The sequence below is a fragment of the Xenopus laevis genome, chromosome 3L, assembly GCF_017654675.1.
Source record: "Xenopus laevis strain J_2021 chromosome 3L, Xenopus_laevis_v10.1, whole genome shotgun sequence".
Taxonomy (NCBI): domain Eukaryota; kingdom Metazoa; phylum Chordata; class Amphibia; order Anura; family Pipidae; genus Xenopus; species Xenopus laevis.
This window is the reverse complement of record NC_054375.1, coordinates 50,470,940-50,488,768: the sequence shown is the minus strand read 5'-3', so window position 1 is coordinate 50,488,768 and position 17,829 is coordinate 50,470,940. Positions and strand designations below refer to the sequence as shown.

General features: G+C 36.7%; 1 protein-coding gene across 1 annotated transcript in view; it reads left to right on the top strand.

The window, feature by feature from the left end:
- The window catches only part of nsg2.L (neuronal vesicle trafficking associated 2 L homeolog), a 31,366-nt gene extending 14,184 nt beyond the window's left edge, over positions 1 to 17,182 (top strand). The window contains exons 4-5 of the mRNA XM_018252171.2: positions 10,706 to 10,816; positions 15,366 to 17,182. Coding sequence (XP_018107660.1) covers positions 10,706 to 10,816; positions 15,366 to 15,557 — 303 coding nt within the window. The 3' untranslated portion in view covers positions 15,558 to 17,182. The remainder of the gene's footprint in view (positions 1 to 10,705; positions 10,817 to 15,365) is intronic.
- Positions 17,183 to 17,829: the final 647 nt, after the last annotated feature.

Sequence of the window (17,829 nt, the reverse complement as noted above, 5' to 3'; positions counted from 1 at the left end):
AACGCACAAGCTTTCAGGGTCCAACCCCTTCCTCAGGTGCAACAAAAAGTGAACACAACACAATTTAAATGCTTCAAGACCCATGTGATACTAACATGTGATTCATTAAACCCATCTTCACCGTGTAGTCAATATAAAGTCCCATGTAGTATGACATTAATCTGTATAAAGTATAAAACAATCTGGAGTTAAAAGCAGTCCTCATATTTCCTTATCTGAAAAATGCAACAATAAATGCATCATTTAAAACCATTGTTGCAACGTAACATTCAAAAGGTACATAAAATCTATAGAAAACACAGATGTGTTTCATTTCAGTAGGGAATACAAGTTTCCATGGCAACCGGTGCATTTTGAGGAATTGGCAAATGTCAGACATCTGTAATGGTATTTTCAGTGAAAGTCCCTTTGGCATGAGTAAAGTTAAGCGCTGCTGCCAAAATAAAGCTGAAAGATATGTTGACAGAAAATGGGATTATATGTTGCATGAAAAAGATTCTAGATACCCCTTGGTGTAATGTTACAGTTACATGGTGACATTACAGGAGCCTTTGTGTGGTTTCAGGATTTGCAAGTTTTATTCAGATAGATGCTTATAGCTTAGTTGTAGCTGAATTCTGCTGACCCCATGTGACCCAGAGACATCAACTGACTCACTTTTGTTAGCAAAATATAATAACGCTACATCTAATGAATTGTCCATCTTAGAGTCTCATGCACTTACGCACTGTGTGTAGCCCTTCTACCATTGGTACTGTCCTAATGAATATGTGGACACTTGTCTGTCCAACATCTCATTCCAGAAGTAAGTTTTTTACTCTGCAGTTGGTCCTCTCTTTGCTGTTAAAAAGCCTTCACCCTCTACTCTTGCAGTCCATTATTGTTGGTGGGATCTATTTCTATTCTATACACAGGTTTTCAGCTGGGCCAAGGTCAGGGTTCTGTGCAGTCCAGTCAAATGCTGCCTCTTTAATCTCTTGGAGTAGCAGAACCGGTTCTGGACTTTACTTTGTGTATAGGGTTACCATGCTGCTAATAACAGGAAAGGACCTTCCTAAACTGCTACCACAAAGTAAAAAGCCCAGAATTTCCCAGAATGTCATTGGCATCTGTGTTGGCAATAATGGTTGTGGCTTAAATAGCAAATACCAATAATGGGAGGCACATTTATCAAAGGTCGAATTTCGAATTCATGTGAGTTTTTAAAACTCCACCAAATCGAAATTCGACCAATCGAAAATTATTAATAAAATAGAATCTTTTAAACTCGGATTAATAAAATCGGCTCGAATCAAATTCGAATCTGATTCGATTTGAATGTTAAAAACTCGATTTCAGCTTTTCTCTGAAAAACCTTGAATGTCAGGAAGGCTGCTAACAACTCCAAATTGAACCCTGCACCTCTCCCATTCATTAAACCTCAATTTGGCAGGTTTTAGGTGGTGAATAGTTGAATTTGAGTTCTTAAAGGGCCAGAGTATGAAATCTAGAAAATCAAATTACATTTTTTTTAAAAAAACTCTAAAATTAAAATCAAAAGTTAAATTGATAAATCTGCCCCTTAGTGTCTACTAATTTAATCTTGTGTCTACTAGAGGTCTCTACATACTTTTGGCCATATAGGTGGTTATGTAATAAAAGGCACTAAGTTTGCCCTGGGGCAGTAAATCATAGCAATTAATCAGCAGGAAGCATTTACTGGTCACCTGTTTAAAAGCAAACATCTTATTGGTTGCTATGGGTTACTGCTCCTGGGCAAACGTAGTGCCTTTTGTTACATATGGGCGATAGTGTATAGACTTGCATGTAGTTGTCGCTAATACTGTTCTCTCCATAATTATAGCAAAAATTGCATTGACCTAAATTGTCATAAAACAAACTCACAACTCACCACAAATGCCAAAATGAACACTAGGGTTTATTCGAATGGTTGCATAAATGGGTTCACAAAACAATTTAAGTACATGACATTTTAATATTCAGGCGTGGGGGTGATAATTATGGAGCTAATATGCCATTAGCATTAGTGTGCAATAGTTTTATTGACAATTTATTTGCACATTAGTGCAGATGCTGAGTTTATAATTATGTTCTATCTGGCAACCATTGCCTAAAAGATGCAAAATGCCACACATTTCTTTTGGTGTCCTAGTCAAACAAGCAATACTGAATGTATGATTATTTCTTTATAATAAGGAAATAGCCATACTCTATCTTGATTCCAAGACTCACATAGGCTAGAGTTGCAGAATGCTTCAGTGTTTACTGGAACTGAATCTGGAGAAAAGTTTTTCTCCTCATATTGAATCTCGTCCATGACTTTTCACGTCATAGACCATGAGATAACTATTTCTCACTGAATTGAATCTGGCCTGGTAAATCTTTGCAAGACAGAAAGCATAAGACTAAATTCTATGGGGGAAATGTAATAGAATTCACAAAGAACTTTGCGAATGAAAATGCGCCTGTCGCAATGTTATATTCTTTGTTAGGCTTTCATTGCATTGTGAATCATAATTGCGCATTGCGAACCTTTAACACCTGCTCTGGAGTTTTTATTAAATATTTTGTCGCAAAAACCAGTTTGGGATTGCGAAATTTTATTACATACACTGGAAACGTTTGCAAAAGAAATTTGATCACAAACTTTGCGACAAAGTCATTGAGGTCTTAATCCAGGGCTTCCCAAAAGGTGGATCGGGATATATCAGTAGACCTTTAGTTGGTGATCTGTAGATCTCAGTCAACAAACAGCTTGACTAAATTACCTTTCTGTTTCATTCTTTTTATTCAGATATTTATTCTGTTAAGGTTACATAAGAAATAGTTGCTTCTTAAATAAGATAAATAATTAATTAAATTCTTAAATATAGCTATATAACTTTTCCCATAAATCAATATTATATTTAATATTTTCCATGGAACAAAATGCTAACAGTGCTTTTATGGATGTAGATCATAATGGGACAACATCAATAAAAGTATGGGTGCTCCTGTCTAAATCAAAAATGGTGCTAACATGGTCGCTAACAGGTGCAAGCAAATTTGCAATAACAAAGCACATTCCCTTTAAATGTTGTTTTCATCAGTTTCCTTTGAGACATAGGGGCAAATTCATCAAAGGTCGAATATCGAGGGTTAATTAACCCTTGATATACGACTGGGAATGAAAATCCTTCGACTTTGAATATCGAAGTCCAAGTATTTTGCGCAAATAGTTCGATCGAACGATTAAATCCTTCGATTCGAAACCTTCCCCATAGGCTAACATTGGGTTCGGTACCTTTTAGGTGGCGAACTAGGGGGTCGAAGTTTTTTCTTAAAGAGACAGTACTTCGACTATCGAATGGTCGAATAGTCGAACAATTTTTAGTTCGAATCCTTCGATTCGAAGTCGAAATCGTAGTCGAAGGTCGAAGTAGCCCATTCAACGGTCGAAGTAGCCAAAAAAAACACTTCGAAATTCGAAGTTTTTTTTCTTCTATTCCTTCACTCGAAGTTAATGAATTGGCCCCATAGGGTCAGATTAAATTAGATGAGAAAAACTTTTCTCACTGTTAATCACATGAAAACTCTGTTGAAGTCTCTGGGAAAATGGAAACTGAATTAGGAGACATGTTTTTTTTTCCTCCTTCAATTGAATCTCATCCATAAGATATAAAATAAATGTTTCTCATTTATCGGAATCTGGCCCATAATATATTTTTGACAGCCTGTTCATAATGGACAATTTGTATGATCCATGCATAATGTGGCAGTATGTCCATGATAGTAAATGTCTAGCAATACAGTACGTCTTATGGGACTGATTTATCAAAGGTCGAATTGTGTAAAATATTCCATCGTTTTTAGTCTGCTCTATTACCAAGCTGAGAAAAGCTCACACCTGTGCTGCCCACTGTTTCCCATTCAAGTGATAGGGAGCCACGGGTGGAACCATGGGCTGTTCAGAAGCAACTCATGCACCAAACAAGCAAGTATAAACAAGCAGCAGATTTTCCTCAGAGATTTAATCTGATACATACAACAAAGAATGATAAGTGCTGTTTTAGATGCCATCAGATGGCACACCAGTTTCTGGTGTTTATTTCATTCATTGTGCACCAGAGTACAGCACACGTGGCTGATAAATAAGTAAAGCAATATTACATTATAAGAGAATTTGCATGTTGCACTCACAAATATTTCAAAGGAGACCATTTGAGAAGAAGAGAAACAGCTGAAAGTCATGCCTGGGCTTTTAATTTTTCAGCAAACCTCTGGGAGATCTGACAACATGCAGAAAATTAATTTAAAGAAACAAATGTCTGCTTCTTTCAGCCACGCTGTGTTGTAAAGTGATCTATTTGACTTATGGTGGCCATAGATGTAATAATTACGATATTTCCTGGTCTGAGGAAAGATTGTTTTTTTTTTTCAATAGAGACGTGTTAGAGCTGAATCACCAAATATACAAGTAGAAACAATATAATTCTACCTGTATCTGACGATTCAGCACTAACAGTAGCCGATGTTTGGGTGCGTTTAAATGTGCCCGAATAAAATTTTCTAGCCAGCGTGATTGACGAGCCTACCAATATCCAAGTCTTTTGCTGAGTGCCTATGTTAGACGATTATTATACACGTGCAATTTAGAAAAAAAAGCCTATTGTTTCCCCCAAGCAGGGGGGGACTCTATTAGCCCACACCTTTGGTTGGGGAAACTATTTTAGGGTGGCAGGTGCCCTTTAAATAATCTTTGATTTGAGCCCATGCCCTCTACTATTCGTTGGTGCATAGAACGCAAAACCTGACCATTCACAGTACAGACAGTGGCTCCGATTTTTAGCATTAGAATAAAGATTCTTAAGATGTTCCTTGTTACTTTTTACAAATAATTTAAAGTCCCGCCTTGTGTTTGAAATCAGGAATGACTACGTGTAAATTTTGTATACACCCTTGCAATGGCGGCAATCCTGTGGGTTATACATAGATAACAAGTTTACAACAGCTGAGACCAAAAACCATGTTGGAGATCCAACTCCTACAATATGTGTAAGTGCAAGTATGGAGGCGTATCTTACTTTGCACAAAATACCCCCATGCTATATTTTCTCTTAACATATTTAATAAATCACCAGCTGGAACTGAATAACAACAGTCAACAGAAAGTTAATTTCTATGGAATATGTAAAATCCAGGTCATTTGGTACAACACACGAACAAAGACTAAATTTATGAATGCCTTTTCAGTTACATTTTCAGTTTAATCGCTGAGTATTGTGCACCCACTGGATTATATTTCTAAAATATCTTTCATATGTGTGTCAATGTCAATTTGCTTGACGTCCCTGTGATAAAGTGACATACAGTACAGTGAAAGTGATGTATATTTGTTATGATGTGTAACATATTTAGTGGGTTGAGGCAAGCACTTCAAGGAGCAGCATGATTGTCTTTTTCTTTCTCTGAAAGAGAACAAAAACAGGTGCCCGTAATAGTACCCAATAAAGAATAACACTGATAAACTTTTTTTTAAGAGTTTTAAAGGGCATTCCTATAATTTTGGCATACTTGTGCCTGCTGTTCCATTCCATACATTGGTAAAGCTTTAGTTACTTTCAATGACTGGGCTACTCTAATTTGCTAATGCCAGTACACGATGGATATGTACTGTAGTAACATAGGTAATGTTTTGCTCAAGTTTAGTTTCTCACAGAAACCAATCAATTAACTTTCCAGTTTCCATGGGAATGATTTCTCCTGTTGGTTACTGACCCAGGCCAAATCAAGGGGTGGGACTACTTAGATTTAAATTCTGTACTCGATGTTTTACTGACAGAGACACCTATGACTAAGTGCCGGAGGGTACGAAACGCGTAAGGTGGGCCATTTGGGGTCAGTATTTACCGAAAACTTTTTAATGTGATTACTAATAAATTACTTGTTTTTACTATAAAGAAGCCTTGGGATATATATTTTTTTGATATAACTTATGCATCCAGGCCAAATCTTTCCCATGTTACCCATGTTACCAAAAACCTCCTTAGTCTTTAGTAATATACCCTTGTGTATTTTCATAAATGTTGTTCTGTACAAGTATTAATACAAAGATTGTGTTGTGTGTGAAGAAAAAACTTAAAGGTGGCAAATTGCAGAGAAAAGGAAAATTTGAATTAAAAATTGTAACAAAAATTGTAAAAAAAAGTTGACATGAATAAAACATAACGTAATGTTAACATTTTCCAGAAAGTGGGAGGAAGGAAAGGGGGAAGGGAAAGGGTGGAGAAGATTGTACATTGGCCCTTTCTTGACCCAAAAACCCAACTCCCGGGTGTACATTATATCATTATAGAATTAACTATACTGTCTGGTTCCATATTACTCAATCAGCAACCTTTGCTTGATCAATGACAATGTAGATCAAGAAATGTATTGCTATATTCCCATTCAGCCTATAACACCGGCATGCCTCTTACACTGCTACTTTTTTTGTACTGAGGTTTCCCATAGTTAGGTTTTGTTTCCCCTTTAACACATTAAAGCCTCCCTACCCCCATCAGCTAATTGGAGAGAGGAGTACAGTTTATACTGTCAGGGTGACATAGTGTACTGTACAGGGTCCAATATTTTTTTAAATTGTGTTCGTTTATCATTTAGAATGCTGGTCAGTTTCTTGGCCACTAAAATCCAAGTCATTTTATTTTTAGGTTGATAGGGTTGAGGATTTCTACAAGCTGGCAATGGTTAACTGAGCTGTGATACAAATTTAGGTGATAAGGATCCTTGTATACTTGTTTATATTCAGGATTCTATTTCCAAATTGTGCCTGGTCCAGTGGCTTGTGTAAATTTATCACAGTTACTGAAAATATCATTTTATAGACCCTGGTTCAGAATTTCATTATTTGTTTATGCCTGGTTGGGACTAAATTCTATTCCAACAGAACCTCAAGTAGGGAAATGTTGATTGAAATGTGGGTGACAGTGGGTTTTTATTTTTTGTGATTGGGAAAATCTATGCCTTGTATTTGGCTCTCAGTACAGTGTACTTTAACGTTAAGGGGCTGATTTATCAACTTTCGAATTTGGGTTTTTTGAGCTAAAGCTCACAAACTCAAAATGTAACTTTCATCAATTATTAAGGTAAAAATGCCTGAAAAAATGGAATATAATGCTTTGTCATCTAAAATTTTGCGAGGTCATGTAGAAGTCAATAAAATGTAAACTATTTATTCAATTCTAGTATTTTGAAACATGTTTTAGCTTGAAAACTCACAAATTTAAGATATTCAGGTTTTTTTCACAGTTTTATTTCATTAAGTTTTTTTATGGTCGGATTCTTTCATAAATAAGCTAATATTTCAGTTTTTTTCTGGGAGTTTTATGAGAGTTTATTTGAAGTAGAAAAAAACCCTCTAAAATTACACAAATTTGAATTTTGATAACTAGGCCTCTTTGTGTTGAGACGCAGTTCCCTAATGCCTTGTTTACACCGTATTTATAAAGAAGCAAATGTTACTGTAAATAATACTTCAATACTTACAGAAGAGATGGACTTCCAACACAACCCTATTAATAATGAAAATGTCCTAATATGTTAAATACTTAAAGCACTTTTAACAATCTTCGTAGCTATGGAATAGCATTGTATTTTTTTACCTAACAAAAATATAATATCTATTTTCAGCTGATTTTGTTTGTGCATGCCTCATTTGGTTTCTTTAAAAAGCAGAAAACATTAGTGCAGTATTGAGTTGGTCTTACTTTGTTGTTTGTATGTTTTATCTTTATGACTTCTCTTTTGTGCAGTACCGTTACATAGTTATTGTCGGTTGTAAAAAGAGAATGAACATCAAATTGAACTACTCTAGAGAAGCCCCAGTGCGCATACCTATACAGACCGATACACACCCACACACATATATTAAACTAACAATGGGCTTGATTCAAATCAATGCGCTAAATGTTTGATAAAGTAAAGATGTGTTTACCTCTGAAAAATAATGTGCAATGGTATCTAATTCAATAGTGAATGAGTCTATGCAAGAAATGGTAAATTTGCAGAACCATTTCCAATTCTTACTACCGGTTTTGGAGGAAATGCTCGTGATCACTCTTTTTTCTCAAATCTACCTATGTCTAGAATTGCATTGATACAACATATGTCAAGTTCAGAACTTTTTCATTTTTTGGTGCAGAAAATAACTTCTGGTTACCTTCTAAAGGTCAACACTGCCTAAGTTTTCTATGAACATCTTCTATTGGCTCATCCCAACCAATCAAAGGTTATTACTTTAACACCACACCTGACCTAGCAGTGACCTGCCACTGACAAGACCTTCTGATGATTGAAAGCTGCCAAGTGACAGAAAATGACAGGTTGCCAATAACTTGGTTAAGCCGGGAACTACCCAATTTGTAGGTGCCAGAAGATCAATATAATGTTTTGATACACTCATAGAGATCAATGAGACACTGGCTATTAGGTCGATATTTATCAACGACTTCAGCCTCCCTTAAGCCAGCCAGCAAGACCCTGGCTCTATATAGCCTTTTATAGTTCTATTTGCCTTGGCCAAATTTAGCATTAACACTTTCAGATCTGGATCTTAAAAACAATGTTGAAAAATGAAGGTTTAACAGTCATGTGCAAACAATTGGAGATGATTAAATGGTTTACACAGTGGATTAGTGGGATCCATTGAAAGGGAAGTAATTAAGAAAGATTAGTGATGACAATTGTTGAAAGGCTTATTTGGGATTTGTGTGGATATGTTAGTTAGTTAACGTTTAGGGTAGGGGCACATTGGGGAATTTGTGGAGATTTAGTCGCCTGGCGCAGGCGATTTTTCATTTTAGCCAGCGCAAGAGAGAGGGAAGGCATTCGGGGAGATTGGTTGCCACAAAGACGAGACGATAAATCTCCTTGAATCGCCCAGTGTGCCCCTATCCTTAAGGTATTTTAATCACATTGATATATTTTTGAAGTTTTGCCTTGATAGCTTTAGAATGTGACCAATAACCCAAAAAACATCACATATTGACGTGTGAGGTTGGACATTATAGTGTTATTGGCAGCTGAATAAAAATTTGAGTTTATGTCATGCCCTTTCCAAGTCAGCTTGCAGTCTGCTGGTTCAAACACTGGATACACATTTGGTGGACTTGTCCATTAATATCCACACTATGGAAAGAAATATTCAGGTTTATGAGCACATTATTGCAAAAAGAAGTTCTACCAGATCCGTGACAAGTATTACTATTTCAGAAACCGGAGACTCTGACTCAAAGTAATTCAAACTATGCCTAAATATGCCTTGCCTCCAGATGCACAATAAAAAAATGGAAAACAGGCCTTTCGGAATAAAGGGGAAATATGGTGGATCTCCTTGATGGAAAAACATTCTGCATCAATACACCACACACTAGATAAATACAAAACAATTTGGATCCCATGGACACTATGGAATAAAACACACACTGCACAGACTAATAACTACCCACCCAGGTTATCTCCCTGCCTGTCACATGAGTATCTCTTTGTTTCCAACAGTTTATTCACATGGTAATATTACTGTATGTTTTCTTGCAATGTGACTAACATACATATACTTTGCTGAGATATTATGGAAACATGGTAACTCTAATAATGCCAGGTGAGAACTCTCACTGCCTTCCCCTTAACCCCTCATCTTAATTGTCATTGTCTCTCTTTAACACTATACTTTACCTGTTTATTCAGTTTTATGTTAAACATAAGCTTAGCCAAAACATTCCCACTAATTGTAAAACCTGATGTAAACTGTTTGCCTGGAATTGTATAGTATAACTACGTACTACATAAGACTATTTATGCCACCTTGTTGAAATTTTTTTTTGAATTATTTGATTAATATAGACTCTATGGGAGGGAGGGCTTGCCATAATTCAGAGCTTTCTACATAATGGGCTACTGAATAATGGATCCATTACCTGTATTCCATATTCCTGCTCTCGCTGTGTCACTCATAAGTACTGAGTCTCTGTCCTAAACTCAGGCTTTATGAGTTGTAAAATCTCAGCTATGGCATACAGACAAATAGATGCCATTATATTGTGCCGTGGTCTTTTTTTCTGTGAGCATAATAAGTGTATTGCTATAACCATTTGACGTTGAAAATATCTCAGTAATTGCAAGTAGTTATATTTGAAATAATGATATAAAATCCACAGTAAAACTGTCACTTCTGTGCTGTTTAGATTAATTTACCTTCAATGCCATTTCCAGAGATGCAGTAAACAGGGGGCAGATAGCTTGTAAGTGAATTGTTCGGGTCACTCCTAATGGAAAAAACGTACAAAGCCATCTTTTAAAGGTTTAAAGGGCTAAAAGCACAAACTCCTTGAAAAGCTTTCAGCCCTTTGAAAAATAAAGTCTTTATGTAATTTTATTCATGATGCATTATCAAAAAAGCTGAAAATAAGATGTGATATTAGCTTGTGAAACGTTTGGCTCCTTCCTCAGGAGTCTAAGAAAAAGATACATGAAGTTACAATTCTAAAAAAAATTACTGTGACACCCCCATTTTTTTGTGAGAGTTTTACTTCAAAATAACTGCTGAATAATAAAAAGAAAGCCTTGTATTGGAAATGTATGTTTTAGTTTAAGACCTTCTAAGAGAAACAAAGATTCTGCCAATACTAATAAGGTTGCCCATCATGGGCACTTCATTTTTTTCTACTAGGTAACAATCCTAATAAGTCTGGCCCTTGCCTTTCTTGCCTGTATAGTATTCCTTGTGGTGTATAAAGCCTTCACATATGACCACAGCTGTCCAGATGGATTTGTCTACAAGGTACGTACTCGGCTTCTTTCATTTACTGGAAGCAAAGTATTTAGTATCCAAGATATTTGTTTAGTACACTCAACAATCAAGTGTTGTTAAGGAAGAGTAGAGGAGTTATATCCTATGACTGCAATGCTTAACCTATAGGGATAAAAATGAATTTTCCTAGCCTACATTATTTGAAGAGCACAGTGTAAGCTGTCATGGTAACACCAGGGGTCAGGGAGATTGCAAAGAACACTAGTCACTTTAGGGGCTTTGTAATTCTTATTTACAAAGATCTACGGAACACTCAGTTTTGCCATGATATTTGTCTTGGTAGTTTGTTGCTTTTGTTTTCTAACTTGTAGGTGACTGTTGAAATTTAATTGCAGATTGGTTTCTACGGGCGACATCACTTTGATGTTTTTCTCTAATGTTTTACACAGGATGATAAATAGGCCCCATGAGTCCACCTTGTGTTTCTAAACAACACATAAAAAGATATGCAAGGGAGGTAAAGACATATTAGCCAATGCACCGGGGATGTAGTGTATTGTTCTTTGGTGAGATATATGTTACTTGTCAAGACTGGTCGCTCAGAGAAGAAGAAAATCAATAATTCTTTAGTCTGTACTGGATACGTCATGTGCTCTTTTTGCATCACTTTACAGATGGGCCCATAATCATCAGATCACCCACTTAGTTATAATGAGCACTTTACTAGTGAAAATACAGAATATTCTAGTCTAGAACATGCATGCACTATTTGCAAATCCAGAATATTCTAGTCTAGAGCATGCATGCACTATTTGCAAATCTAGTTAAAAAGTCAAATATGAATGTCGAATCTACCAGGGGTACAATCCAACCAGGTAACTCAGAGTGACTGCCACAGGGTGTTATTAAAAAAGAAAATTCAAATTTACATCCAGATCACAGGAACTCCTGGTGGTCCAGGTGCTGTAGGTCTGAGCTGTAGCTAAAGAGAAATGCGGCTCAACCGCAGGGAGGAGCCCTCAAACAGACCACTAATATTGAATTTTTGACATTGTCAAAAAAAGCACTTGACTTGTTTTGTGTTTAGCACTTAGCAAAATAAACTCAAGGCAGGTTACGCCATTACTTTGAGACACCTTGGTGATAACAGTGTAATGAAAAACCAGAATGTTCCAAGAGGGATTGACTGAAAGATGTACTATATTATTAGCCTCAGGAATACAAACGCAAAAGAATATGCATTACTGATGGCTTTGTAAGGAATTACATGGGCAGATGTACAAATGAAGTGGTAGCAGAATAAAAGGTACTAAATAAAAGGTAATGCATAGCAGTTTGCATTCACCATTCTGCTGTTTAAAATCTGTTTGCAATTAGACCCTGATCAGAGAGATGATAATGATGAATTTGTGGGTACAGTTGACTTAAATTATAAATTACTATATGCTAATATGCTAATTTAAAGACATTTTTTTAAGAAAAATAAATTTTACAGAAACATCTCTATTTTTGCAGTTATTTTGGAATTAGCCACATTAAACGCAACATTTTTATTATGGATTTAGCTTTGATTATGGACTCAATTAATAAAGCGTTAAAGTAGTAACATGTATTGTTTCTATGCATCCACTAGTTTTCATTAGTATTGGAAAGTTAGAAGAAGTTAGCATACTGTGGATGTGTTAAACATATGAATGGACAAGCCAAGGCTAATGATACACAATGCATTTCTTAGCCATTGTAGAAAACAACAATTCCAATGCTGACTTGTGTGTGTATTCACAGTTATGATTGGGATTCAACTACACCTGCCCCCAAAGGGCTGATTTAGTGCAGATAATATTATGCATACAATAAATAAAAGTTCCTGTTGGTACTGTATAGACATTTTTTATAAGATGGGTTGGAAATTTTGACAGATAAAGGCACAAATGCTAAAAACTAGGTATTCAATATGTAAAATTAAATTGATTATTCTTTAAAGAAAAGCCGAGTGGGAAGACAAGGGTCAAAATAAAAGTTTAAAGACTAACCAATGTGGGCAGTTCATACATTACACAAAATGAGTTAAAAAATAGCACAAAATGAGTTAAAAAAAAGGCACATATTTTGGAACAGACAGAGAAACGTTGGAGGTTTTGAAGTTTGAAAGCATATTTTTTGTTGGCGTCTTTCTCTTTGAAGCAGGTAACTAAGTGTTGTGTTTTGACAGCAATAAGCAGACAACGAGCAGTAGGGAAGAGTTGCTAGGGGCACAAATAAATTAGTGTAGATAAGCCATGTTTACGTCAATGCTTTTTAACTTACTCCAGGACAATATTGTAGTCAGAGGATAGTCATTTTGTACTGCCTTTTCCTTTCTTCCTCCTACATGTTATTTCCTTCAGCACACAATAAAAAAAAAAAATGTATTTCCTTATGGTATACTCTTTATAGTGTTTAGCAGCTGTGTGTAGTGTTAGTAGGATACCCCCTGGAAATTGACTTTCAGTAAGGAAGACCTTTTACTTACAATTATTAAACACGTACCTTGGGCCCATCATAACGGAGTGTAAACGTCAGGCTGTTCGCGGGACAGCATCAACGCACAGATGCGCCCATGATCCGACAGGATTTTTAACCCTGCCCGATCGACATCTGGCCGACTTTCAGCCAGATATCGGTCAGGGAAGCCTGTCGGAGGGCCCCATAAACAGGCCAATAAGCTTGTTGGCAGCTTTTATCAGCCCGTGTATGGCAAGCTGTAGTTCTACCCACAGATTTTCAATGGTCAGGGGACTGTGAGGGCCACTCCAAAACCTTTAGCTTGCTTTTCTTCAAGTAGTTTAAGGTGGCTTTTGAGGTATATTTAGCATCATTAGCATCGTTGTAGGAGCCACATCTAGATAGGCGAATTTGACCCGTTTCATTCCGCCGTTTCGCCAAAAAGTCGCAGCTGGCAAAATTATTAAAGTCTATGGGTGTCAAAAATTTTTGACGGGCGGCAACATTTTTTTGACGCACGTTTTTTTTGGTTGCACGACACCATACAAGTCTATGGCCATTATTTCCGTGGCGAAACATGGTGAAAAAATTCACCCATCCCTAGCCACATCCTTTATTTAGCTTCTTGGCATACAGAACATGCTGATAATTAATGGACTATTCTTTCCTCTACACGTACAATATTTCCTGTTACACTGCACAGCTGCAGTCTTTTTTTCATAAAATGCTGCTACTTTTTAATTATTTTTACTCGATGTAAACAAGTTCTATTTTTAGATCATCAGCCCCACATAAAAAACCTCTGGTTTCTGCTTTGCATCCCTCACATGTTGATGTTTGTGATGAGGTTGCAGGTGAGGTTTCCTACTGATTACTTTTCCATGCAATTAATGTTTGTGCAAGCTAAACACTTAATTTGCACATATTTCAATGTGACAAAGTATAAATACGAATTGGCAAATTGAATAGTTCATAGATAAAAATTGGGTAATTGACTAGTTAATAAAAGAAGGACTTAATAATTGTGTTTCCTTCCACTTTGGGTCCCGACATCATTATTGAGGTGGAGAAAATATAAAGCTATGGAAAGAACCAGTGTTAAAGCTAAGCTATACCTTTGTGGGCATACACAGACGATACATGTTTGCTTGACACAAGGACAGAAGCAATGTGCCAGTTAGGGCCTAGAAAATGTGTTTTTAAATATTCTCTTTAGGTGTCGAAATGCTCAGTAGAGTAAACTACTGGGAAGGAGCATATTACCCATTCAAAATTTGCATTTCTCAACACAGTATTGGGTCTCATAGCATTGAGTTTATAAAACCTGAGATAACATAGGGACAAAACCAAGAAAACACTCATATACAATGTATATACTATTATTTGCCGTGTAGCATAACTCTTATTTTAACAGTGTTGTTATTCTGTGGGTTTAGACAGCAATGGCCTTTGTTCGACCCTCGTTTGTACTGTATACAGAAAAGTTGACAGCTCCAGCTGAGCAAAAAGGATGTTCAGTTCTTAAGTGAACTCGAAAAAGCAGAATGTAGTTTATCACCCTGGAACAATAGGCTAAACAAAAATAACAAAAATATCTGTAGAAGAAATGTTACAAACTCAAGTTACATACAACTGTTTTTTTTTTTAACAAATAAAGTCAGGAGTTTATTATATGTAGAGTGGAAAACATTTTATATCGTTTACAGTATTAGTCTTTTAATTGGTGAATCAAAAGATTGGGCAAAAAAAGCTCCCATAAGCTTAACAGATAAGCCTTACACTATACAACATCAGGCTCATCCAATCGTTGGCCAATTAGATCATAATTGCCTCTATGTAGGCTGTCAGGACGAGGACTGCATCAATGCACAGATGTGGTCCTTGATCCAATGGCAAAATCACACCTGCCTGATCAATATCACGCCGGTTTTCAGCCAGATATTGTTTGGACAGACCCATCAGCTGGCACCTTACATGAGGCAATAAGGTGATGACTGATCTACATCTACAGCCACCTTTATAGTATATCCTATTCTAAATGAATGAGCTTGAGCATACTAACCCATATTTATTACTTTCTGTTTACTCCTCACAGCATAAGAGATGTATACCATCTTCTTTGGATGCTTATTATTCAGCACAGGATTCCAACTCACGGGGAAGGTTCTACACTTTAATCAGCCATTACAGCATGGCCAAGCAAACAAGCTCACGGTCTTTGTCTCCTTGGCTATCTTCGGGAACCACCAACCATGAAGCCAAGGCAAGTAAAACAGAAGGTCACTAGGAAGTCGTGTGAACAAGGAACATCCCTGTTTCCAGGCTCCAGGGCATGGCTGAGGTGACATGCGACTTTAAGGAAGTTAAGTTAAAATAAACTTGTGGGAGCCGTTGAAAGAAACAAGCAAACCTTTCTTTTTGTGCATTGTTATTGTTTATTTGTTACCGAGTCACAACTTTGTACAAAGGCATGTTCAGTGTTGATTGTTAACTTGCAATGTAAAAAAAAAAAATCATCTAAAAAATTGACAAACTTCTTGTATAGCTTTTTTTTTAAAGTCATTGCCAAATGTATAACCATGGATCTCACTGTTAACTTACTATAAGATGCAAAAATATGCAAGAGATTAATGTTTTGCTTTTCAGTAGATACTGTTGATTTATCATAGGCATAATAGAGGACTGGAGAAACCATTGGAGCACATTCTGGAATAGAACTACAAAACTCCTATCTCTTGGCGAGGGTTGTACACCAAGTAGTGATGGGCGAATTTATTCGCCAGGAGCGAATTCGCGGCGAATTTGCGCGTTTCGCCGCCAGCGAATAAATTCGCGAAACGCCTGCGAAAATTCGCGGAAAAAATTCGCCGGCGTCAAAATTTTTTTTCCGAAAAAATGGACGCCGGCGCCAAAAACGGGCGCCGGCGCCGTTTCGCGAATTTTTCGCAAATTCGCCCATCACTAACACCAAGCCATTTTTGCCACAATATGGCAACAGGGAAGATTTCTCATGTGGTTGGTGTGTGTAGTTTCATAGCCCACCTCAATGGAGGTTTGTGACATACAGTAAGTGCTAAGATATAATTGGTCTTTTACAAGCAGAAAGACACTGTGCAAAGAAATTTACATAATCTGCTATTTTTGGTACTTTGCATATCTTGTTGCTTGGAGAAATTGCTGCAGGTCTCTGTGCTTTATATGAAAGCACCCAGACCTGTGGCCCCCAGTGAATACAGCTCTGCCTGTATTCAGTAGCACTATATTCATGAGGAGTAGGCAGGGGATGGCATGTAGACATCCCAGCTCCTGTTTCCTACCCATCCCCTAACTTGTGGGTCTTTCAGACTTGCAAGTTTGGGAGCAGAAGCATATGCAGGCCTCAACTGTGCCCTTTACTAACAATTTGTCCTATGGCAGATCTGCACTCTGCATGCTCTTACGCCCCTTAGTTCTATTGTACTTCTTTCCCACATTCCCATAGTCTCTAATATTCCATGAAAGACACAATCTAAAAAGGAAACAGGCAAAGGAAAAAACATGTTACCTAATGCATTGCTTTTAATCCAAGCTCCATTTTGGTAGTAAGAAATATGAAGAGCTTTTTAAAATGTGCTGTGCTACCAAGTGTACTCATAAACCTTAGGTAAAGATGTGATGTGTGCTGTTCCAGATTCCTAGTGCCGAACCTTTCCTTTTTCTGCTTTTTTTCAACTCTGTTTCACCTGTAAATGTATTGTCATTCAACAAGAAAAAACAAAACAACTCAAAAAAAAGAAAAAATATCACCCAATCAAATGTTTCTAATTCTGTGGTGTGTTTCTTGTTGGTAGCTAGCAAAGAATGGAGTCATTTTGGTGTGATTCTTGCACTGTTCTCGACAGGACAGAAATAAAGCTGGAAGTGTCAGAAAAAGTGTGTCTAATTCTTTTCTTGTTTAGAAACCCTTAATTTATCTGTACAGAGGGAGCTAGAAGCAATCTTTTACATATAGATCAGAAAGGGTGATTTGCTTACTTTCAACACTTTTCATTATACAGGTAGGGGATCTGTTATTTTGAACCCTGTTATCCAGAAAGCTCCAAATTACAGGATGGCCATTTTCCATAGACTCCATTTTAATCAAATAATTCAAGTTTTTAAAAAGTATTTTCTTTTTCTCTGTAATAATAAAACAGTCCCTTGTACATTCTATCAACGAAGGTATCATTTATCCTTATTGGAGGGAAAACCAGCCTATTGGGTTTATGTAATGTTTAAATAATTTTTTAGTAGACTTAAGGTATGAAGATCTAAATTACAGAAAGAATCCTTATCTGGAAAACCCCAGGTCCGGAAAATTGACAGGTAACATACCTGTATTTTATCAGCTGTACGCGCTGCTGTAACATAACTACTTATGTGACTTGTAGGTCACAAAATACTATTAAAATATACACTTATTGGCTTCCTTATTGGTTTCCCTAAAACACCATAACAAAAAGTGACCACACATGTCATATACAGAACTTGCCCCCTGCAGCTGTATGCTGCTTGCACTTATAATCTAAAAATGATAATAT